We start from the raw sequence: 24462 nt of genomic DNA, 5'->3' as shown, positions 1-24462 counted from the left end.
CCTGGGCAGCTGGCCAGGGGACCTACAGTGCCACAGGGCACAGCACTGCCCTGGGGACCTTGCCAGCTCCCAGTGCCCAGCTCTCAGCCAGCCCCACAGGGATGCTGTGGGCAGGGGGGCTGAGCAGGGGGAGCCCAGGGTGGGCTCCAGCAGCCCAGCTCGCCTGAGGTGCCACCACAGCTCTGCAGGGTGCTAATCCAGCTCAGGGACATCAGCCCCCTGCCTTTGGGGACAAAACCCACCCTGAGCACTCCCTGCCCGCCCAGCGCCCCCTCCAGCAGGTGAGGCCAGGTCAGACCGTGGGGTCCCTCTCCACCAGCAGCCTCTTACCCCAGAACGCTCTAACGACACCCCAGAGCTGGCCACCAAAACAGCTGCAGTAAATCACCCGGAGCTGCCGTGTAATTTTTGCATGAAATTACAGGATTTTTTCCCCTGGGTTCAATTTCCTCCACACCAAGTTCTCACCGCAGCCAAATCATTAAAGCAGCCGCACTCCCTTTTCCTCGGGTACCGCTTGATGTCCCTGCTGGCTGCTGGGGCTGGCTGGGGACAGCGGGTGTCCCAGTGCCCCCAGGCACTCCTGTCTGTACTCAGAGAGCCCAGAGCTGCTCCCAGCCCGAGGCAAGGCACATCAAATCCTGCTGAGAGCCCGGGGACACCCAGCAGGGATGCAGGAGGTGCCCCAAGCAGGATGCTGAGCCCCCGGGAGGTTGCAGCCCCAGCAGGCAGAGGAGCTGGCTGTTCCCGGGAGGAAAACCGCCCACTCCTCCTCCTCCTCCTCCTCCTCCTCCTCCTCCTCCTCGTCCTCCTCCTCCTCCTCCTCACCGCCTGCGGGAGGAAGGGCGAAGCAGCAGCGCTCAGCCCGCAGCACCCCGTGACCCAGAGCGATGCTCAGACACCCATGGGAGGGTGCGGTGCCATGAAACATCGCCTCTGGGTCACCTGGGAGGGACACGGCCACATGTCACCCCCGTGTCGCTGTCCTGCCCCGCTCACTGAGCACGGCGGGCCCCCGAGCTGGGCAGCAGCAGCCCCAGAGCCCCATCCTCATCCTCATCCTCCCCTGCCTGTGCCACAGGGCTGGCCTCATTGCCAGCCTGGAGCTGCCTCTGGGCTGGGCTGCTCCCAGCGAGCCGGGGAGGGCTGGGCAGGGAGCCAGGCACACGTGTCCCCCCATGTCCCCCCATGTCCCCCCATGTCCCCCCTGTTCCTCTGTGTTCCCCCGTGTTCCCCCCATGTCCCCCCCTGTTTCCCCATGCTCCACTCTGCCCCGGGGGTTCCCCTCCTGCCCCATCCCCTCCCTGCCCAGCAGCCCCGCAGGGTGCCCCGGGTCCCCCTGTGCCGTGTCCTGCAGCCACGGGCCTTTCCAGGGCCAGGGAGCAAAGCCAGGCCCTGTCCAGCACTGTGTCCCAGCAGGACCCCACAGGAATGCTGCAGCAGGGACAGGCCCCGTGCCCCCCGGGCAGCCCCTGGGGATGAGGAGCTGCTCTGGCCAGGCATGGAAAGGGGCTTTTTTCTTCTCAAATAGAGTCACAGAATCCCAGAATGGTTTGGGTTGGAAGGGACCTTAAATCCCATCCAGTGCCACCCCTGCCCTGGCAGGGACACCTCCCACTGTCCCAGGTGCTCCCAGCCCCAATGTCCAGCCTGGCCTTGGGCACTGCCAGGGATCCAGGGGCAGCCACAGCTGCTCTGTGCCAGGGCCTCACCACCCTCTCAGGGAGGAATTTCCTCCTGCAGGAGATTTCATCCCACCACCAGCAAGCACAGATGGCAAAGGCTTGGGAGAACTCGGGGCTCTCAGTGCTGAGGGGGATGGGACAAGAGGGGTGGCCAGGACAGCAGGGACATCCCCACCACCAACTGCCCTTGGCTGAGAGATTCTTCATGGAACAGTTTTATTTAAAAAAAATATTAAAAATCCCAGTTGCTCAAGCAAACAAATGTTTGTACCAGTTTGCAGGTTTCAGGCCCAGAGGGTGGAGCAGGGGAGGGTTCAGTGATGCTTCTAAGGGAGAAAATCCTCACCACGGGGACTTGCTGTGCAGAAACGTGGCAAGAAGCACTATTAAAAAACATTTCTGAAAATAAGGAGCAGTTTCCAGCCAATGGCAGGGTTGAGTCCATGTGGTCGAGCCCATGGCACCCCGCCAGGCTCTGGGCTGTCCCTGCTGTCCCCAGTCTGCTGTTCAGTGCACTGCTGTCCCCAGGCAGCCCTCGAGCTAGAGCCCCCCATGCCAGCACACACTGAACCCCCCCAAAATCCTCCAAATCATCCCTGGCAGTGCCCAAGGCCAGGCTGGACAGGGCTTGGAGCAGCCAGGTTTAGTGGAAGGTGTCCCTGCCATGGCAAGGTGGCACTGGGTGGGCTTTGAGGTCCCTTCCAACCCAAACCATGATTCTGTGAACACCCCACATAACCCTGGGGTGCCCTGGGGGTCTCCCCAAGGGGGATGCTCTTAGGGGTGAGGGGCTCACAACGGGGGTGGCTCCTGTGTAGGGTTCAGTGGGTGAAGAGGGATGGGGAGCCCATCCCTGCTGTGCCCCGAGGAGCCCCCATTGCAGTGCCCCGGGGTGGCAGCCACAGCTCGGGGGGTTCTTAGTCCCTGCTGGGTGCTGGGCAGGAGCCAAAGGCAAAGGTGTGGTAGGGGATAGGTACAAACCATCCCAGGGGGCTGAAAGAACAGCCCCCAGCCCTGCAGCAGCCCGGGTGGGTCACAGCCCTGCCCGGGATGTACCCAGGCTGCCGTGGGGTGTCACACACTGCTCCAGTCACACCCCCATGGCACAATGTCCACCACCCTGCACATGGGCACCTACAGCCACAGCCTGTGTCCCCCATCCCCAGCCCCTCTCACGTGTCCCCTGCCACCCCTGCTGGCTCTGCTGACTCCTTTTTCTCTATTTGCTCTGCACCTGCTAATGACAGCCCCAGGTGGGTCCCAGCAGCCTGTGCTTACAGCACAGCGAGCCAGGAGGAGAGGAGGGCAGAAGGAGGAGGAGGAGGAAGAGGGAGGCTTCCCCCATGCTCAGCAGCTGCCCAAGGGTGGGCTCGAAGCCCCCCTGTGCCCCAGAATGTGCAGGGCCTTGTGGCAGTGACAAAGCCCTCCCACACACCCCAGTGCCCCCCAGGCACTGCCAGGACCCAGCAGCCTCTGGGCACCCACTGGGCACAGCTCTGCCCACGACTCCTGTGGCTGAGCCCTGGTGTCACCCCACAGAGCCCTGGTATCACAGACAAGCTCATTCGTGCTGGTGGGCACAGCCCCACTGATGGGTGGGAAAAGGGGGACCCTGGGACACCCCCCTGCCCCAGGGGTTTGGCAGGATGGGGTGGCTGGATCCCCTCAGTGCTGCTCCCAAGGGGGACTGTGCAGGAGAGGGGCTGGCTGCCAGCAGGGCTGGGGCTCCCCAAAACCACCCCAAAGCATTTCCCAGCCCAGCACACAGGGCACAGCAGAGGATCCACAGGAAACGCTGGCCAGGCTGTGCTGCAGGCTCCGATTTCATCCAAACACATTCCCTGGGCAGGGCTGAGCGCACGGGAATTTCCTGGCTCTGCAGCCACGGCTGGAGAAAGCACTTGGAACTGCCCCTCCTGGGAGGCTCCCAGCCTGCCCTGCCAGGGTCTGAACCCTGATGCTGTGGGGCTCACGGGGGGTCTGGTCCCCCCGGAGATGTGCATTGGGAGCAGGGGACATGCCACATGGGGTGGGACAGGGCAAAGCTTCTCACAGGGCATGGGGAGCTGCCCACTGGGCTGGGATGGGCTCATGGCGTGAAGGGCATCATCAGCTGCAGGCAAACACCCCAGCTCCAGCCTGTCCTGGGATGCTTAACCCACCTCCCCAGTGCCCTCCTGGCCAAGCCAGTTACCCCAAGGTGACCAGCAAAGTCCAGGAATGCCAGCTGGGCACCTGCCAGCATCCCTTGGCTACTCTTCCCTTGGGAGCACCGAGTACCCAGACACGGTGCCCAGCCCTGTGTGCAGGCACAGGGTTCCCAAGCCCTGCTGCTCCTCCATCCCTGAGCTGCCCATGGCTCCCCACACTCAGCAGACCCACCTGCAGTGAGCAGAGTGGGGGCTGAGCTCTGTCACAGGCAGGGCTCCCAAACCTGCCAGGCTTCATCCTTCCATCCCTGCCTTGGAAAGAGCAGCTCTGGGGCTTGCCAGCCTGTCCCCAGCACCCAAGGCCACCGTGGGACCCCACAGCAGCACGGCCCATCCAGCAGAGAGGCTGGGCACAGCAGGAGGCAGCTGGGGACCCCCGGTACCTGCCTGCCGGAGCTCCCGGATGCTGGGTTACCCGGGAAACAGCGATGACATCGCAGGGGATGCAGGGAAACTCTGCCCGAGGTGTGCGGGATGCCATCGCCGTTGCCAGGGAAACAGCAGGCGACATCCTGCAGGTGAGGTGGGTGCTGGGCTGGGGGCCTGGCAGTGCAGCCCAGCCTGCAGCCCAGCAGGGGTTGGTGCCCTGTGGCACACGCCCTGGGGGCACCGAGGTTGGCTCTCCCATTGCCAGCCCGCTGGGGCACTGCTGAGGTGACAAGGAGGGGACATTCCCCTTGGGGACGGTGCCACCCCACCCTGCTGGGCTGCTGGAGCAGGGACAGAGAAGCCACCGTGCCCCAGCTCCTGGCTCCCCAAAAAACAGCAGCCGGGACACGTTCCCCTGCTGCAGCTCCCCCCTTCAGCCCATGGGCAGGGGCTGGCAGCGAGCCCACAGCACTGAAGGAGCTCTGCATCCCCGTACCACCTTCAGCTCCATCACAGCCTCTGCTTTTCCCTCCCAGGGCTCACAAGCACCAGGGACACTCAAGATTTTTCCCAGAGTCCCAAACTCTGCCACCAGGGATGCTCCATTCCCCCGGGCAGGGTGTCCCCCCAGCTCTGAGCGCTGTTTGATCACACGGGGTGGCAGGAAAGCCACAGCCACAGCCACTGCAGGGGTCCCTGGGCTGCCCCAGGCAGGATAAGGGATGAGGGAAGGCTGCCAGAGCAGGCACAAAGCAGCAGCACCAGGGGTAACAACGAGCCAGGGGACAACTCGTGGTGCAGCCTCTGCCCCCAAGCACGGCTCTGGGAAGGACTCAGCCAGCACAGGCAGCCCGAGGAGGAGGAGGAGGAGGAGGAGGTGGAGAAGGAGGAGGGGAAGAAGGCAGCCACCCTGGGGAGGCAGCGGGATCCCTGTAGGCTGCTGCAAAGCAACAGGAACACAACAACCCCCTCCTGCCTGCCTTGGGGGAGTTTGCCACCCGAGGCGGAGCAGTTTTATCTGTAATGGCAAAAATTACATCAGCCAGAGCTGCCGAGGCAGCTGGTCCCGGTGCCGCCCGAGGGAGGATCGGGATCCACCCCGCACTGCCACGGCCCCTCGGGGCGATGGGGCCACCGGCCCTCCTGCAGCGAGGAGGAAGAGGAGATGCTCTGGGCCAGGCCCTGCAGCACCCTCAGGACTGTTTTTTATTGCTGATGGGTCTCTCTGGAGCAAGAGCCCCCAGTAACCTGTCCCCCACAAACTGGCAGGGGTGCCTCGGGCTGTGGGATCGGTCCCAGGACCTGCCCCGGGTCCACACTGCCAGTGGGGTTTGTGTGGCAGTCAGAGGAACCAGACACTTCGAAATAAAACTACCAAAAAAAGGTGTCTGGGCGGGAGGGTGTCACAAAATGCCCAAAAACGGGCAGAAGGAACCAGTGCTCAGAGCACCAGAACAAAGCAGCTCTGGACTGCAGTGACAGCGCCCTGAACCTGGACTCGGGGGCTTGAACCCATCCACAGCCCCCTGGATGTTAATTTTAGGGTGTTCCTGGGAGGTGGGGGCTGCAGCAGGGCTGGGGTGGATGCCAGGATGAGAAAGCACAGCGAGGGGGTGTGGAAGAATGGGAAGTTACACCTCCCTGCAGGAAAGCAGCTCCTCAGACTCTTTCCCTCTGGAAGCCCCTCCTGAGGGGTCTGAGCCCCCGGGGTCACAGGTCAGCACCCCCAGCCGGGGGTCCCCAGGCTGTGGGCACCTGCCTCTGGTGCCAGTCTGGCTACAACAGCCTGAGGGTCTCCCCACAGAGCTGGGGGTGACAGGACCCTCCATCCCGGTGTCCAGGGGACCTGGCAGCCCTTCAGAGGCCCCCCCTGCCCGCGGGGCCCCCAGCCGCCGGCCCCCGGCTTCGTGACACGGAGCTGTAATTGAATTAGCCTGAATTAGCCGCTGCTGCCCGGGCAGCGCCGCCTGCAAACCATCCTCGAATTCCTGGGCACGGCGCCCGCTCCCCGTCTGCATCCCCGCCCCGCGCCCCCTCCAGCGTCGGCCCCGAGCCAGCAGGGTTCCAGTGCCGGTACCCTGGGCACGGCGCCCGCTCCCCGTCTGCATCCCCGCCCCGCGCCCCCTCCAGCGCCGGCCCCGAGCGGCAGCGCCCGAGTGCCGGTACCGGCTCGGTACCGCGGTACCAGAGCCGGCAGGGTTCCAGTGCCGGTACCGGCTCGGTACCGCGGTACCAGAGCCGGCAGGGTTCCAGTGCCGGTACCGGCTCGGTACCGCGGTACCAGAGCCGGCAGGGTTCCAGTGCCGGTACCGGCTCGGTACCGCGGTACCAGAGCCGGCAGGGTTCCAGTGCCGGTACCGGCTCGGTACCGCGGTACCAGAGCCGGCAGGGTTCCAGTGCCGGTACCGGCTCGGTACCGCGGTACCAGAGCCGGCAGGGTTCCAGTGCCGGTACCGGCTCGGTACCGCGGTACCAGAGCCGGCAGGGTTCCAGTGCCGGTACCGGCTCGGTACCGCGGTACCAGAGCCGGCAGGGTTCCAGTGCCGGTACCGGCTCGGTACCGCGGTACCAGAGCCGGCAGGGTTCCAGTGCCGGTACCGGCTCGGTACCGCGGTACCAGAGCCGGCAGGGTTCCAGTGCCGGTACCGGCTCGGTACCGCGGTACCAGAGCCGGCAGGGTTCCAGTGCCGGTACCGGCTCGGTACCGCGGTACCAGAGCCAGCAATGTCCGAGTGCCGGTACCGGCTCGGTACCGCAGTGCCCAGAGCCGGCTGGCTCCGAGTGCTGGTAGCGGGTCGGTACCGCGGTACCAGAGCCAGCAGGGTTCCAGTGCCGGTACTGGCTCGGTACTGCGGTACCAGAGCCTGCAATGTCCGAGTGCCGGTACCGGCTCGGTACCGCAGTGCCCAGAGCCGGCTGGCTCCGAGTGCTGGTAGCGGGTCGGTACCGCGGTACCCAAAGCCAGCAATGTCTGAGTGCCGGTATCGGGTCGGTACCGCAGTACTAGAGCCGGCAGGGTTCCAGTGCCGGTACCGGCTCGGTACCGCGGTACCAGGCCGGGCCGTGGCAGCGCTGCCGGGAGCCCCCGCGCTGTCCCCGGGCTCAGCCCGAGCCAGCCGCTCCCTGCGCCAGCTTCCTCCGCTACAGAATGTCCCGAGCCGGCGGCCGCGGCCAGGGACACGATGTGCTCCTCGCTCCAGGCCCTGTTTTTCCTGGCCGGGCTCCTGCTCCGCTGGCGGCCGGGCTCTGTCACTCAATGGAGCTTTTGTTCGCTCCCCGCTCGGCTCCCTTCACACCTCCGTGCCACCCCTGCCGCCCTCCCAGAGCCCTCCGCACCCCGCCGTGACCGCCCAGCCCCGGCTGTCCCCGGCCGTGACCGCCCAGCCCCGGCTGTCCCCGGCCCCGGCTGTCCCCGGCCGTGACCGCCCAGCCCCGGCTGTCCCCGGCCCCGGCTGTCCCCGGCCGTGACCGCCCAGCCCCGGCTGTCCCCGGCCATGACCGTCCTCAGCCCCGGCTGCCCCGGCCCTGGCTGTCCCCAGCCCTGGCTGTCCCTGGCCGTGCCCGTCCCCTGGCCTCTCCTGCGGCCCCACCGGCGCATCGATGGGATTTTCCCCTCCCCACGACAGAGTCACGGCTGCTGGCAGAGCCCCCGAGCCCCTCCTGAGTACAGATCCCAGTGCCAACCCCCGGGAGGGAGGAGGTCACTGTCCCCCTCATCTTTCCCAATTGGTCACTGTCCCCCCATGCTGCCCCCAGGGTCACAGTCCCCCCCATGCTGCCCCCAGCCCCACTCTGCTCTGGGCCCTGTGGTGATGCTCCATCCATAACTGGCCCAGGGGTGTTATGGGGGTGCAGGGGGTGTCCCCCTCTCCCTGTGCCAGGCTCAGCACCGTGCCAGTCCCATCACTGCTGCTGCCCCATCTGTACAGCAATGCTGCCCTGCCAGGACCTGCAGGGTGACACCCATCCACAGTGGGGGTCTGGGGGAGTGGGAGATGGAGCTGCCCACGTGGGAGAGCTGAGCACAGCCTGCGATCCTGACACCCACTGGAAAATGGGAATTTCCCATTTAACTGCCAAGGGCAGGGTTAGATGGGATATTGGGAAGAAATTCCTCCCTTTGAGGGTGGGCAGGCCCTGGCACAGGGTGCCAGAGCAGCTGTGGCTGTGGCTGCCCCTGGATCCCTGGCAGTGCCCCAGGCTAGGCTGGACAGGACTTGGAGCACCGGGGACAGTGGGAGGTGTCCCTGCCATGGCAGGGAATGGGACAGGATGAGCTTTGAGGTCCCTTCCAACCCAAACCAGTTTGGGATTCTGTGCTTTGAGGTCCAGTACAGAATCTGATTTCACCTTCCCAATCTTTAAACATTTGCTGTGGTAAAAGCAAGAGTCCCTATGATCCCAGACTGCCAGTATCCCATTAACCCACCGGATCTGCCTCCTGCTTCCCCTTTCAGCCACTTTACCCCTGAGTCCCCTGACCCAGCAGGTCTGGCTGCCCAGCAGGATCTGCCCACTGAGCACGGGGGCACTCAGCCTTGGGGCTGGGACCCCCCAGATCAGCATGTCTGGGGAGACACCAACCATGCAAACCCTGCCCGGAGCACCACCACCACCCCCCCAAGCCCTGGCATCTTGGGAATCACCTGACAATGCTCCCTCCATCCCTGCCCACAGCCTGAGAACAGCCAAACCTCCTCCATCCCTCCATCCCTGAATCCCTTCACTCTCCATGCCCCCATCCCTCCCCACAGCCCAGGAACAGCCAAACCTCCTCCATCCCTCCATCCCTGAATCCCTTCCCTCTCCATGTCCCCATCCCTCCCCACAGCCTGAGAACAGCCAAACCTCTTCCCTCCCTGAATCCCTTCACTTTCCAAGCCCCCATCCCTCCATCCTCCATCCCTGTCCACAGTCCAGGAACAGCCACATATCCTCCATCCCTCCATCCCTGAATCCCTTCACTCTCCAAGCCCCCATCCCTCTATCCTCCATCTCTCCCCACAGCCCAGGAAGAGCCAAACCCTCTCCCACTCCCTGCACCCCATGGATTAAGCCTGGTGGCATCACTCCTGGATCTCCAAACCCCTCTATTTTTGCCCCCCCTCATTTTTTTGCGGCTGCTCTCTTCCCTGGCAGCGGGAGGGGGGTCTCCCCTGCATCCGTCTGGCAGCCCAGCCCCTGTCGCCACGGGGGCATTAGCACCAGAGCTGCAGGGAGCTCCCCGGGGAGAAGTAAGTGGATCAAAGGGTTTTAGCAGCAGACGGCTCCCAGACAAATCTGGATCGTCTTCAAGGCAGCCACTTGCGGCTACAAATGCACTTTCTGCCTGCAGCTCCCCAGCCAAAAGTTTCACACCGGCTTTAGAGCGTTTAACCCCTCGCTGCTCCCCACCCCGCAGCCAATCCCGGCTGGGTGGGACCCGCCCGGGAGCAAATCCAGCCCTGCAGGAAGAGCTGCACTTGCGCAGAGACCCCCTAAAAATGGGGTGTCCTGAGGCAGGCAGCGAGACCAGCTCAGTCCCCCATCCCTGGCACAGTGACAAGGGGGACACTGAGGCACAGGCTGGGGGAGCAGCAGGGCAGTGGTGCCGGGGCTGCCTGCCCTCCATCCCCTGCCCGTGCCACCCCAACCCCTGGCAGCAGATTGCAGGTGACAAACCCCCCTCTGTCCCACCCACAGCACCCCCAAAGCCGTGCTGGGAGGAACTGGGGCCAGCAGGGCGGGAGAGGCTCTGCTGGAGTCTGCTGCCATGAATTATTCAGGGCACAAGGATAACTGCTGCAGATCCCTGTTCACTCTCCCCAAGCAGGATTTGGGCTGGGCTGGGGACAAGGAGGGGGGTCCCAGGGACCACTGCTGGCCCTGTCTCCCTGGGTTGTGTGACCATGGGGTGCCTCAGTGAGGCAGGAGGGGACCCCAAGCATCTGTCCCCTGCTGGGGAGCCACCTCAGCATCTTTGCTGGGGGGGTCCTGCCCCAGACCCCTGCTGCTGGGGACCTTACTGGGACCTTGTTGGTTAAACTGGGAGCTTTGGGAAGGCCAACTGGACCCCTGCAAGCAGCCCCTTCCCAGCCCTGCACCCCACACTGCAGTCCACACCCCAAATGTGCCATCCCTGCACCCCACACTGCACAGCCCATACCCCAAACATCCCAACCCTGCACCCCACACTGCACAGCCCACACCCCAAATCTCTCAGCCCTGCACCCCAGCCTTCCCACAGCACTGCACCCCACATCTCCCAGCTCACTGCCCAGCCCTGGGGCTGTCCCCTGACACCCACATGGGCACAGAGAGGTGTCCCTGGCCTCGGGGACGGGCACAGAGGTGCCTGCCCAGAGCCCATCCTGGTGGTAAGCCCATGTCCCCCCACACTGGGTCCCCACCTCGAAGCCCCCCAGTCAGTGGCAGTCTCAGCACTGGCACGGGGGCCTGGCAGGAGCCTCCTGTTCCTTGGCTGCTGCACTCAGGCTCCAGAATGGAGGGAAAACAGGAGAGGGTCAGCCAAAAAATCTGCGCGGGGGATGAGCAGATCCTGCCGGGATCCCAGAACTGCCTGGCCTGGAATGGACAGTGGGAAACCTCAGCCAGGAAGTGCTGGCACGTGGGAGGACACCTGAGAACATGCTGCTGGGAATCTGGGAATGCAGGAATGAGGGAATGAGGGAATCCTCACCCCATGGCAGCAAGGAACAGCACTGTACCTCCAGAGCCAGCTGGGATCCATCCCAACTACCTCTGCTGGTGTGCCACGGGGCCAGGGAGGGGTCAGGGTTCCCCCGGTGACACCCCATAACCCAGAGAGCACCGAGGGGCCGGAGGCAGAGCCAAGCACATCAGGACCTGTGGGCACTGGCATTGAGTCTCAGCAAAAGAGTGTCCCAGTGTCAGAGAGCACCGGGCTGACTGGGAACCCCTCCAGGGGCAGGTGGCAGTGCTCCAGGGCGTGGAGCTGCCCCAGGAGCAGATGAGTGGGGCAGTGGGTGACAATGAGGGGGTTTGCAGCAAGCACAGGGGGTTGTCTCTGAGTGGGGGTTCAGGGTATGGGGTGCAGGATGGCAGAAGTGCATGTGGGAGGGAGTCCAGGCAGCTGGGGTGCAGGCTGCAGGGTTTGGGGGGCAGCATGCAGGTTTTGGGGAGCAGGGAGCAGAGACCAGGGAGCACAAGGCATGCTGAAGGGAGGAGAGTGCAGTTCTGGGGTGCACAAGTACAGGCTTTGGGGAGCAGAGCACAGGGTGCAAAGCCATGGGGAGCAGGTGCAGGACTGGGTGAAGGCTTTGGGGAGCACAAGGAGGGGTGCAGGATGCATGTCCTGGGGTGCAGAGTGTGGGGAGCAAGGCCTGGAGTGCAGGGTGCTGGATTAGGGGTGCACGTTCTGGGGTGCAGAGTGTGGGGAGCAAGGCACAGAGCACAGGGTGCAGTTTTTGGGGTGAAGGTTTGGGGTGCAGAGTGTGGGGAGCAGGGCACAGAGCACAGGGTGCAGTTTTTGGGGTGCAGGTTTGTGGAGCAGAGTGAGGGGTGCATGGCATGGGGAGCAGGTGCAGGATAGTGGCTGCAGATTTTGAGGAGCAGAGTGGGGGGTGCCAGGTGCAGTTTTTGGGGTGCAGGGTGGTGGCTGGCACGGCACAGCCCTGCAGGGAAGCTCATGCCAACGACGCAGCCCCTGCGTGCCTGGGGCCGACATTCCTGCCGCTCTCAGCTATGCCCCCCACACCCCACACCCCACCCTCCTGCTCCCCCACTGCTGCAGGGCCGTGGGTGCCCAGGCCTGCCCTGCTGTGCCCGGGCAGGCTGTGGTGCCTTGCCAGCCCTGCTGCTGCGTGCCAAGCCTGGCACAGCTTCCCGCTGCCACTGCGCCCACCCCAGGCACGTCTCCAGCTGCCTGGCACCCTGTCCCCATCCCCAGCCCCCTGCCACCTGCCTGGCACCCTGTCCCCAGCCCCTGCCACCTGCCTGGCACCCTGTCCCCATCCCCAGCCCCCTGCCACCTGCCTGGCACCCTGTCCCCAGCCCCTGCCCCATGCCACCTGCCTGGCACCCTGTCCCCATCTCCAGCCCCTACCCCCTGCCCCCTGCCTGGCCCTGCTCCCCAGGGCTGCCCGTGGGCTCTGCCCAGCGCTGCTGCAGGAACGTGTGGCACAATGGGCACAAGCATGAGGACACAGTGGGTCCCAGGGTGTGGGTGGGCACTGGGTGGTCCCCACACGTGGGCAGAGGGTTTAGCATCCCCAGGGGAAGGGGTAGCACAGGGAGGAGCTCAGCATCCTCTGCCTGGCACCCGCAGTGCTGGGGACACGCTGCCACACGGCAGCCGGGAGCTGCCATCCTGCTTCTCTTATTTTCCTTAAAAACATGAAATCCGGTGGGAAGGGGAGCTACCCCCAGTCCCACAGTCAGCTCCTGCCTTTCACCTGTGAACTCCACTGCCACACACACCTTCACCACCCAGCACCAGCCCAGCAGGACCCAAAATGAATCCCTGTGACAGAACAGAGCCGATTTTAACAACCAGCGCCATCACTGCCTTACACCTCAGCAAGCGTGTGAGCAGAAACCCTGGAAAAGAGACTCCTTGTCTTGGTTTTCTCGTTTTCCCTCCAGCTCACAGGTAATAGCCAGGAATGGGCAAACCCTCCTTTAATGGACTCTTAATAATGCTGTAATTTCCCTTTGCACGGAAAGTTTTCCAAACAGTCAAAGATTCAAAACAAAGCAATGATTGTTCCTATTAGCATTAAATTCTACTCTGGGAGAGAGAATAAATCAAGCAAGGGGATTCAATTCAAAACAGAACTATAAAAAATCCAATAATGATTTTTTAATATTAATAAGAAAAATATATTGTTATGCACCCTTAGCATTTAAACTTCTAATCCAATCAGCGCAAAGTGCAGAGATAAATCACAGCCACAGAGGAGAAGGGAACAACCATCAAGCAGGCAGCAATAAAATGCTGTCTTACATCCCTGGGACAGGCATAGGTTTGACAGTCTGGAAAAAAAAGCCAAAATTTATAAGTCTGTCTCTCCACGAGCTTGTGACTCCCTCCCCTGCATCCTGCACACACATTGCACCTGGGGCAGGAGGCGAGGCTGGCTCTGCATGCAGGAGAAGATGATGCCCGCTGTCCTGGCTGCCCAAACCTGGTGGTGTGGCTGGGCAGAGACGGGCACTTGCCCATCTTCATCCTGCTGGCACCCACTCCCAGCAGCCAGCAGAGCTCCAAGCGGCTGTGCCGTGGGATGGGACGGCTCCCAGGGCCCTGCAGCCACCGCAGGAAGCAGCCCCTGCCAAAGGAGGTCATGGCAGGGTCCTAAGCAGGCTCGCAGTCCCGGTGTCCCACCGCACTGGATGTTTCCAGCCCTGCACTATCAAACACATCCAGCAGCCCCGGCGGGCTCCAGGGATGCTCCAAACCTCCAGTGCCACGGAGCGGTGCCCACTGCCCCACGTCCACAATGCCAGTCTAGAGCCAGGGGTGTCCCCACACGCCCCACTGCCATCCCTGTGCGGGGATGCTGGGCAGCCCTTCCCATCTGCTGGCACTGCCCAAAACTGCTCCCACACATCCCTGCCAGGCCGGGAGATGCCTGGGGCTTTGCCAGGGTCACAGTCCGGGAATGCCCTGGCCAGGCTTCCCAGGGCTCCCGCGGTGCCAGGCTCTGCTGCCGTGGATCCCCCTGAGCCACTGTGGATAATGGCAGCACCATCCACCCGTGCAGCCAGGCTCTGGCCCTGGTTTATCAGCTCCACAGGGGCCAGCAGCGAGAGGGATGAGAGGCTAAATGCCACAGAGCACCTTCAGAAAGCCTCAGCTGGCCCTGGATCCCCAAACCTGCCTCTGGATCCCCCAAAGCTGCCCCTGGACCCCCCCAAAGCTGCTCCTGGATCCCCCAAAGCTGCCCCTGGATTACCCAAAGCTGCCCCTGGATTCCTCAAAGCTGCCCCTGGATTCCCCCAAAGCTGCCCCTGGATTACTCAAAACTGCTCCTGGATTACCCAAAGCTGCTCCTGGATTCCCCCAAAGCTGCCCCTGGATCCCCCAAAGCTGTCCCTGGATCCCCCAAAGCTGCCCCTGGATCTCCCAAAACTGCTCCTGGATTCCCCCAAAGCTGCCCCTGGATCTCCCAAAGCTGCCCCTGGATCTCCCAAAACTGCCCCGGGATTCCCCCAAAGCTGCCTCTGGATCCCCCAAAGCTGCTCCTGGATTACTCAAAGCTGCCCCAGGATTCCCCCAAAGCTGCCTCTGGATCCCCCAAAGCTGCCCCTGGATTACTCAAAGCTGCCCCTGGATTCCCCCAAAGCTGCTCCTGGATTCCACCAAGCCCGAAGCTCGTGTGAGAGGAGGGAAATGCCGAGCCGGCAGCACCTGCAGCTGGCGGCCCCAGCCATGCGACAGCCGAGGACAAAAGCCATCTGAGGCACGCAGGGAGTTCCCGGCCGTCTGGCAAAGCGCTGACGCCACCGAGCAGGGCGAGAGGGCGTTTGGGGACAGGGGCCGGACACGCCGCTCCTGCTCCCGAGCACCCCGGAGCTCATCCCCGCCGGCTCCCGGCTGCTCAGCTCCTGGGAGAGGCTGGGGAGGGGGAAAGGATTAATCACAGCTATTACAAGTCCAAACCTGACACATTTTGGGGCGTTTCTGCTCTGCTCTCCCTTCAGATGGTTTGGGCAGAGGGCTGGGGAGAGGTGCCAGGCTCATCTGCAGGCTCCCCAGCCTGGCACTGCATGGCACCCTGTCCCAGGGTAGGAAAGCTGCCCCAAATGCCCTCCTGGCACTGTGCAATGTATTTTAAGGAAAAAAGCAAGGCTGAGGTGGTCACACAAATGAATGGCACTGAGAGCATCGGGCTCATGGGCTGCCCCAGCCAGAGGGTGGCCCGCAGGCTCTGCCCTCCTGTGGGACACCCAGCGAGGCTGAGGAGGGGGGAACCCACATCCTACCACTCCCACATTGCCCTGCCACTCCTGCTAGTCCAGCTGCTGGAGGAGATGCCAGCAGTCCCTGGGGCAGCACAGTCACCAGTGCCTGTGGCCAGGGCTGGAAAGTGCTTGGGGGCCTGGAACGTGGGCAGTGCCACCACTGAGAGCAGTGCAAGGCTTTCCCTTCGGGCCCCCAGCAGGACCTGGCACCCTGGCACGCAGCACCCATGCCCTGCACATTCCCTGGGGGCCCCAGCAGCGCCAGGGCTGGGCATGGAGCTGGCACTGCCCCACAAATGCCCGTCTCCTCCACACCCCAGGGCTGGCCTGGCTGCAGCCTCCTCCCAGTCCCACAGGAGATGAGCCAGACTCCCTGGGAGACACCGAGGAGGGCGAGGCTGTGGGCAGTGCCAGGCTGCCCGGGTGAGGGGCTCTGGGGACCAGGATGTGCTTCCCAGGGGTCACTCACAGCCTGACCAGAGCTACCCCCACGGGGCAGGAGAACAAAGGGGGTTTTGGGGAGAGGGGGGGTGAACTTTTGAACCCACAGGCAGGAGATCAGTGCATTACCTTAACGCGAGTTAAAAATAGCCGTCTCGTCTCTCGAAATGAGCCTGTCTGCAATTACAGCTTGGCATGTCTGCTCCGGAGCGTCCCCGCGCTGGCACCGCGCCAGGCGCCTGCCAACAGCCCCTGCCTTTCTTCTCCTCCATGCCACTGCCTCTTTCATTTTTGGGGGGGTGTTTTGTGTGGTCTTGAATCGGTGGGGCTTTGTTTCCCCCCGTCCCAAGTAAATCAAAGGTGGCTGCTCAGTGGCCCAGCCTGGGTCACCCCACCTACCCACATACAGCCTTCAAAGCCCCCAGTGCCTGCGCCCCGAAGCACAGTCAGGGTGTGTCCCCAAGGACATACTGTCCCCAAGGTCCCCGAGGACAGGGGGACACTGCCACCAGCCCACGCTGCCAGGAGGGAGGTGCAGCGGTCACCAGGAGCCAGCCCCAGGTGTTTGAGGGTCCTTCCTGTGCTGCCCTGGCACATCTGACACATCCTGCGGCAGGGCGTGGGCTGAGCACGCGTGGGGAGCCTGGCACAGCCCGGGCACAGGCACAGGGACACAGGGAACACACGAGGGAACACACGAGGGAACACACGAGGAACACAGGGGACACGCAAGGAACACAGGGAACATGCAAGGAACATGTGAGGGAACACAGGGAACATGTGAGGGAACACGGGGGAACATGGGGAGAACACAGGGAACATGGGAGGGAACATGTGAGGAACATGGGAGGGAACACACGAAGAACACTCAAGCAACACACAAGGAACACACGAGGGAACACATGAGGAACACATGAGGAACACGCAAGGGAACACATGAGGAACACATGAGGAACACGAGGAACATGCGAGGAACACACAAGGAACACGTGCCCGGGGAGACTGCAGTGCCCAGCAGCATCACTGCCTGCACCCCCGGGATCTGCGCAGCCCCACAGCAGGGGTCTGGCAGCCCCAGGGGATCCGGGTGGAGCCATCCCAGTGCCAGCATCCTGGGCTGTTTGGGAAACCTCCTTGGCCCTCCAGGCCCCAGGGAGCAGGAGCTGGGCTGCATGGATGGCTCAGTGTGTACAAAGTGCCACCAACCCCCAGTGGACAGGCCCAAGGGCCATCCCACCCCACGCCCTGCTGGGCATGGAGGGATGCACGGAGTGGCATGGGGGTCCTGGGGAGAGGAAGAATGAGTCCATTGCTGACAAAGGGGACACCAGCCACACAGACAAGCCCCATTCTGCTGCTGACAGCCACCCCACAGGACAGCAGCAGTCCCAGGGGTGGACATCTCCTAGTGGAAGTTGTCTCTGCCCATGGCAAGGGGTGGAACAAGATGATCTTCAAGCCCAAACCAGTCTGATGATGATTGAATGACACCTCCCAGCAGGCAGCAGCCTGGGATGCCCCGGGATGCTGGAGCATCCCTGCTGGGAGGGAAGGAACCAGCCTGCCTTGGGGGTCCCCGGGCTCCCCGCCCAGCGCCGGGTGCCTCCTCCTCCTCCTCCTCCTCCTCCTCCTCCTCCTCCCCGCAGCGGGTGAAAGCGAGCTTTGTGCCGGGGCTTTCAGTTCCCCTGGCTGGCACCCGGCCAAGGCACCACATAATAATGAACAGATGCTGTCCAAAATGAGCCTCAGCGGCAGACAGGCGAGCCTCCGCGTGTCCTTCCGTAACCCAAAGTGCCTTTCACCTCGGCACTAATCAGGCACCTTCGCTGGGAGCCGGCAAGTGTCGGGATAATTAAAAGTAATTGAGCTGGGAGCAGGGAGCCCACCGTGGTGGGTGCAGGGACAGGGGGACAGCTGCGTCCCCACAGGGAGGTGACACAGTGGGGTGTCAGGGCGAGGGGAGACCCCAACCCAGCTCCAGAGCATCCCCATGGACAAGGACACAGTGGCTGTGAGGTCCGGGATGAACCCCAGGGATGGAGGAGGCAGCCTGGGGATGGGGGTCCAACCTTGCCCAGACCCTGTTGATGCACGGGGAGGGGACATTCATCCCTTTCCTGTCTGGGATGAACCTCAGGGATGGAGGAGGCAGCCTGGGGAGATGGGGGTCCAACCGTGCCCAGACCCTGTTGATGCACGGGGAGGGGACATTCATCCCTTTCCTGTCAATTCCCTGAAAGGACCGAGAGGTGACAAGTGTCCAACCCCACTCTTTCAGCCCCAAGGGCCTCCCACTGCCAGCAGCATTCCAGTGAGGGTCCCACTGGGATGGGAAGCCTGGCCAAGGAGCCCCAGCTCATCCCCAAAACACACCTTGCCCGACCCACAGCCTCCCTAAAAAATATTTATAAGGCTTTTCCAATTACAAAATCCATTTTCTAGCCCAGGATGCTGGTCCTCCTCCCCTCCCAGCAGCAAGAAAGAGAGGGAGGGATGCACACAGGGAGCCAGGGGGAAGCATGGTGAGAATGCCAGGCTGCAAGCGCTCTTCTAGTCCACAGGATCTTAACTGTAGTTTATATTCCAGTGGTTATTAAAAATAAAGGGGGAAGTGCGGGGGGAAGGCTAAGAGCAGAGCAAGCTGTTCATTTGGAGCCTTTCCCTGGGGTTTAATAAAGCCCCACTCGCTTCTGTAGTATCATTTTTATGCCATCATAAAGCCGGACCATTTAGCAGGTTTGTGTTACTTCAGCAGTTAGCGCTGCATGAGAAGCGATTCCAGAAGAAGGGAGAGAGGGAAAAGAAAAAAAAAAAGATTAGAAGATGAAAACCTCCAAAAGGAGAGAGGAAAATGAGGTGGGAAGGAGGAAAGGGGGATTCCTCACAGCCACACCAGCAGCAGCACTGCAGCACATCAGGGGGATGTCAGCGGGCTCCACCATCCCTGGGCAGAGCTGGGGACAGTGGGGAGACCCCGCTCCAGCCCCGTGGTACTGAAGGGTCAGAGACCCCAGCCCAGCATCCAGAGGGAGCCCATGGGACAGGGTGTGGGGAATCCCCTCACACCAGGGATCCCGGGGGTGTTGCACCTGTGGGGACAGGAGAGCCAGGCTGGCTTATCCAGGAGCAGTGTGGAGCTGGAGCAGAGGGGTTCCCCGAGGTGAAGGAGCCAGCAGCTCCTGGGGCTGACCGGGCTCTCCCAGCCCCTCTGCTCCCAGCCCAGGGCAGCCCAACGGGGAGCGTGGGCTGCTGGAAAAATCTCCTTATATGGCGAGGATGGGCTCCGTGAGCGAGCTGAGGCCAGCCAAAGTGCCCCAAGGGGAGCCCTGAGCAGCCAGCCCGCGCTCAGCCGGGGTGCCAGGGCCGTGCCCGCCCCGAGCCGGGCACTACCCACACTGCTAACCCAGCACAAACGGGAGCCAGCCTGAGCGCACCCCAGAGCCAGGTCACCCCGGGGCCAGGTCACCCCCGCTCCCTGTGACTGCCCCTTCGCTGCTGTGCCACCCCAGTGGCAGCACCCACGCCCTCGTGGCTCTCGGGCTGCCCTCCGCGAGGGGGGAGCCATCCCCAGCGCTGCCAGGCGCTGCGCTGGAGCCTCTCCAGCCACACTGGGCAAGGCTCCAGAGGCACCGTCCCCATCCAAGAGGGGAAGGGCAGAGGTGGCACCAGGGAGAGAGCACAGAGCCAGGAGCTGCTCCCTGGAAGGATCTCTGGGGTGCCCAGCGGGACCCTCCCCCTCGGCCATAGCTTAGGGGGCCACAGAGCAGCAGGGAGGGGACACAGCCTGGTACCCCAAACCCCCAAACCCTCAAGCAGCAATGAGAACCCTGACCACACTGCCACTCACACACCATTTCCACACCTTTTTCTGCCTAATTAATTTCTGTTCTGGCCTGCAGGAGGACGGTGGCACTTGGCAGGAGGGTGTCTCTGCATGGCAGCCCCGGCCCCCATGCCACCGACCCGGCAATATAAACGAGGAGGAGGTGGAGGGAAGGCTGGGAAATTAAGGTTTTCAGCGCTGTCAGAGCCGCATCAAACAGGCATCCACCAGCTGATGGCTTGATTGTTATATTTTGGATGTCAAACCGGAGCAAGCAGAGCCCTTTAAAATGCATCAGCGCCGCTGCCTTTCTGACGGAGGGTGTTGGTTTCCCATTAACAAGAGGAAAGCGTGAGCTGGAGCAGAAAACTTCAAGCGCTTTGGAATTGATAAAATAACAACTCCCTAATTAAGCAGAACTGTCAGTCAGCGGGCACCCGCTGCCCTGCATCGGGAAGCAGCAGCAGCAGCAGCTCCTGGTGCACAAGCCCAACAAGCCAGCTCAGCCCATGGGGCATGCACTTCCCGAGGATCAGCAGCCAGAGCATCCCCACTGTGCTCTCCATCACACCCAGACAGGTCCTGGTGCTGGTCCCGAGGCTGGGCATGGCCGAGGTGTTTGGGTTCCGTCCCTCAGCTCACCTCACCATGAGTGATGTGGCTGCCCCTGCATCCCTGGAAGCGTCCAAAGCCAGGTGGAACAGGGCTTGGAGCACCCTGGGATAGTGGAAGGTGTCCCTGGCCGTGGCAGGGGGTGGAAGGAGATGAGCTTTGCGGTCCCTTCCAACCCAAACCATTCCAAGATTCTATGATTTTATGCAACCATGTAATACAATGCGCAGCCTGGTGGGGAAGGAGAGGCCTGACCCCAAAGTGCAACTCCTGCCAACAGCCTTCCCTTTCCAGAGACAACCACCAGCCGGGGGCACACATTCCTGATGGACACAGCAGACACCACAGCCAGCTGCACCTTCAGCATCCCCACTGCCAGCTGAGTGCAGGGAGAGGTATGCCTGTGGGGGTCCCTCCACTGCTGGAGCAAGGCAGAGAGGGTTTGGAGAAGTCAAGAGTGGGATTTGAAGAGTTCAAGGCCAGGTTGAACATAGCTCTGAGCAACCTGGTCTAGTGGAAGGTTGCTGCTCATGAGATCGTCCTTAAGGTCCCTTCCAACCCAAGCATTCCATGATCCTACAAAGTCCTGCCAGGGCAGCAGCACAGCCAATGCCTGTGGGCACGCTGGGCCCCCCAACCCCGCCATCCTGCCCTGTCCAGCACCAAGAGGCTGTGAAGGAGCCATGGTTGGTGAAGAAGCAGCGAGACCTCCCTCTGACTCTGGCAATGAAAAGCTGAAGCCTTGCCATGCTTCTCCCCAGCCTGGGGCCACAGGGAAAACTGCCCAGCACCCTGGGGGCACCCGGGGGACAGGGCAGGGGACAGCCAGGAGGGTCCACGGGCTGTGGGGAAGGTGTTTAATCCCATCATGCCAGTGTCTGATGAAACCACCATGCAAAGGGGGTCTCTGCTTCTCACTCAGGCTGTTGCCAGCCCCAGCTGGGCACTGGGCACTTGCAGCACCAGGAGAGACTCCAGGGCACCCCTGCGTGGACAGGGCACTTCAGGGGACACTCCTCAGCCCAGCTGGGGGGCTCAAATACCAGTGCAAAGCAGAGGGCAAGGGAGGCTGCCAGGAGGGAAGCAGCCCCAGCAGTGCAGCCCAGGCAGCAGAGCCGCCTGCCCAGAGCCCAGGCACAGGAGCTCCAAACCAGAGATGGGCCAGGAAAGGGGAGAGCCCCCCATGATGGGGTGCACACAGGGGAGCCCAGCTGGGCAAGCAGCCCATGAAAATAACCCTGGTGCTCAACAGCAGCTGGACTCTGAGCCTGCCTCCCCCCTTGCACACCACAAAACGTGAAGCCCCCAGTGACACGTGTGACTGCCTGGGAATCCCTTCACTCCTAATCCCAGCTCTCGCAGCCCCCTGACACAACTCCAGACCCCAGCAGTGCATGTCCCCTGCTGTCCCCGTGGTGTGCAAGCATTGGCAGACCATTTTTCCCCAGGGAAAGGGCAGGTCTCAGCCCAGGTGGAGGCTGAAGAGGCCCCACACAGGCACCACCTCCTGCCACCTCCACAGCCCTGACACCCCCCCTGCACCAGGGGGACACCAGCTGCCCCCAGCCCACCATCAGGAGTGGGTGCCAGCCTCCACACAACAGCAGCTCCTGGATACAGGTGCCATATAGTCCAGCCTTCCTGCCCCAAAAGAGCCCGGTTTGCAGCCAAGAACAAGCCCCCGAGGTGGGCTGGATCTGGTTACCCCCAGCAGAGCCAGGACACGCGTGCCAGGGCCACAGGCTGGTGTGGGAGCCCCCGGAGCCTGGTAACACACTAATCACACTGGAGGTGACAGGGCTTAGAGGAGGACTTAAGAGAAACTGGCTCCTTTTTACTGACACCATCTGGACACAGCCGATCTCTTCCCCCTTTTCAGTGCAGAGCCAGCCAGAGGGGCAGGGGCCGGGGCGACCCCAGACCCAGCACCCTCTGTGCCCTCGCCGGTGCCATGGATCCCCAGCTCGCAGCGACAGAGCGGGGAATGCTGCCTGCGCCAGGGAATCCGAACGAGCCCACAGTGCCAGGCGAGCACGGAGCCGGGGAATGCCAGCTCGGAGCCGCGGGGACCGTGCGCTGCCTGCCTGGCCCCCGGGAGGGGGACGCGGCCCCGGGGAAGGCGGGGGCTGAGCCGGCGGGGACGCCCTGGGTGCAAGCCAGTCTGGAGACAGCTGCTGGGGACAGCCCGCCCTCCGGCTGGCCTGCCGGCCACGCCACCGGCACGCGGGGACCTGGCACGGCCGGTGTCCCACAGGCAGGGCCAGCAGAGCTGCGGCCGTGGGGCTGTCACTCGCTGTACCCCCGGACCTGGGGCTGTCACTCGCTGTACCCCCGGACCTGGGGCTGTCACTCGCTGTACCCCCGGACCTGGGGCTGTCACTCGCTGTACCCCCGGACCTGGGGCTGTCACTCGCTGTACCCCCGGACCTGGGGTCGGCACTCGCTGTACCCCAGGGCTGGCTCAGCCGGGAGAGCCACCCCGCTGCCGGTCGCCACCCCTCGCCCTGACCTCCCTGGGGGACGGCGGCACCGCTCCGACTACCAGCCCGGGTGAGGCCGGCGGGTGACACAGGGACAAGCTCATCCCGGCTCCAAAACACAACAGCACCAAGCGCCAGCTCTCCCCAAAACTTGACCGAGCCCTTATCACCCCAACCGTGAGAACGGCGGGGATCTCCCCAACCTCCCCGCCAGGACCAAGCTCTGGTTGCCCCGGGAGAAACCTCCAAGCTCCGGCACACCTTCGGGAGAAAGGGCAAAGTTGCGCTGGGTTGGGGTCAGGGGGTCAGGTACCTTCCAGCCGGCGGAGCTGTTGCTGTCTCCTTTATCCTTAAAGTAGGGGACGTATCGCACCATCCAGTCGTAGATCTGGGAGAGGGTGAGGCGCTTCTCCGGCGAGCTCTCGATGGCTTTGGTGATGAGGTCGGCGTAGGAGAGGTTGCCCCAGGCGTTGCGCCGGGAGGTCTTGGCCTTGCGGAGCTGCCCCACATCCGCGCCGGGGGGCGGCGGGGGAGCGGCGGCGACTCTGCGCTCCACCGGGGCCGCCGCGTTCTCGGCTCCGTCCCCGCCGGCCGCCAGCGCCGGGGTTCCCCCCGCGCCCCCATCTTCCTCCTCCGCCGCCAAGTCGGGGTGGGGGAGAGGCCAAGTGCAGGAGCGGGGACGGCTCTGCGGCTCGAAATCCGGGTCGATCTCCACCTGATGCGCCTGGAGCTTTTCTTCCATGGTCGCCTCCCCGCTGCCACCCCACAGCCCCCCCCCGGAGTTACGGGCGGTTTCCACCCAAAAAAAAACCCAAACACACAACAAAAAACCCAAAATCTGGAGAGGGAGAGGAGTGCGAAGGCGGGCTCCCTGCCCGGCTGGAGGGGAGAGGGAAGGAGGAGCCGCTCGGTGCGCGGGTCCTGGCGGGGGGAGCCCCGAGTCCGGGGGAGCCCCGGCTCCGGCGGCTCTAGGAGGCGGCTGTGCCCGGCGCCGCGCCGGGAGCGCCGAGCCGGGGCACACGCTGCATGGTCCTCGGCCGCCTCTCCAGTCCGGGCCGAAGCGGGGGAGTGGTTTTTGGTTCGGATTTGGTTTTGGTTTGGTTTTTACCAGCCGCGGAGCTCCGGAGCGGTTCCCGGCTCAGTAGCCAGCGGGGCGGCTGCGGGCGGGCAGGGCGCGGGGGCGGCCGCATCCATCGGGCTGGCGGCGCGCTCCGGCAGCAACAGATGAACCGGAGCGAGCGGCGGCGGGCGGCATCCTCTGCCGGGGACCGGCGGGCTCCGGGGCCGGGCGGCGGGGCACCTAAGCGGGGAGAAGCGGGACGGAGATAGCGGGGAGCCCTCGGCGCGGCGGGCGCAGTCTCCCGCGGGCGGCCCGGCGCTAGGTCCGGCGGCGCGGCGGAGCCATGCTGGCGGGCGGCACGCACCTGACAGCGCCGGCGAGGGCGGCGNNNNCGCCGCCGCGCTGCCGCCACGGCGCGGGCGGGCCACATGCTGGGGCGGCCGCGGCTCGCTCGCTCCTTCTCTCCTTCGCTCTCTCGCTCGCTCGCTCCTTCCCTCCCTCCGCCGTGCCCGTTCCCGAATGCGGGCGCCGCCGTGACACAGGAGGAGGGCTGCCCCGGGCCGCCGCCGCCGCCTGATTGGCTGGAGGGGCTCGGCGGCCACGCCCCCCCGCCCGCTGATTGGATGGGCGCCGGCGGGACGCTCCGCGCGCGGGGGGGATGAATGGGGGGAGCTGCCCCGCCCCGCGGGTGACGTCACGAGAGCCGGCTGCATCCGCGCGTCACCCCGGGCAACGCGGCCGCGCGGCGGGACACGCCCCTTTACTACGGACCACGCCCCCGCCTGCCTCGGCCACGCCCCCGCAGCGCGGCCGGGGAGACCCCGAGTGGGCCCCGCCCACCGCCGCGCAGCCACGC

At 63.8% G+C, this 24462-nt stretch overlaps 1 protein-coding gene across 1 annotated transcript in view; it reads right to left on the bottom strand.

The window, feature by feature from the left end:
• FOXO6 (forkhead box O6) overlaps nucleotides 1-23994 on the bottom strand; it is a 36474-nt gene extending 12480 nt beyond the window's left edge. The window contains exons 1-2 of the mRNA XM_041417542.1: nucleotides 23971-23994; nucleotides 22860-23846 (exon numbers count right to left, since the gene is read on the bottom strand). Coding sequence (XP_041273476.1) covers nucleotides 22860-23288 — 429 coding nt within the window. The 5' untranslated portion in view covers nucleotides 23289-23846; nucleotides 23971-23994. The remainder of the gene's footprint in view (nucleotides 1-22859; nucleotides 23847-23970) is intronic.
• Nucleotides 23995-24462: the final 468 nt, after the last annotated feature.

The sequence above is a fragment of the Onychostruthus taczanowskii genome, unplaced genomic scaffold (genome assembly GCF_017590055.1).
Source record: "Onychostruthus taczanowskii isolate IOZ18803 unplaced genomic scaffold, ASM1759005v1 scaffold56, whole genome shotgun sequence".
NCBI lineage: Eukaryota > Metazoa > Chordata > Aves > Passeriformes > Passeridae > Onychostruthus > Onychostruthus taczanowskii.
This window is presented reverse-complemented; position numbering and strand designations above follow the sequence as displayed.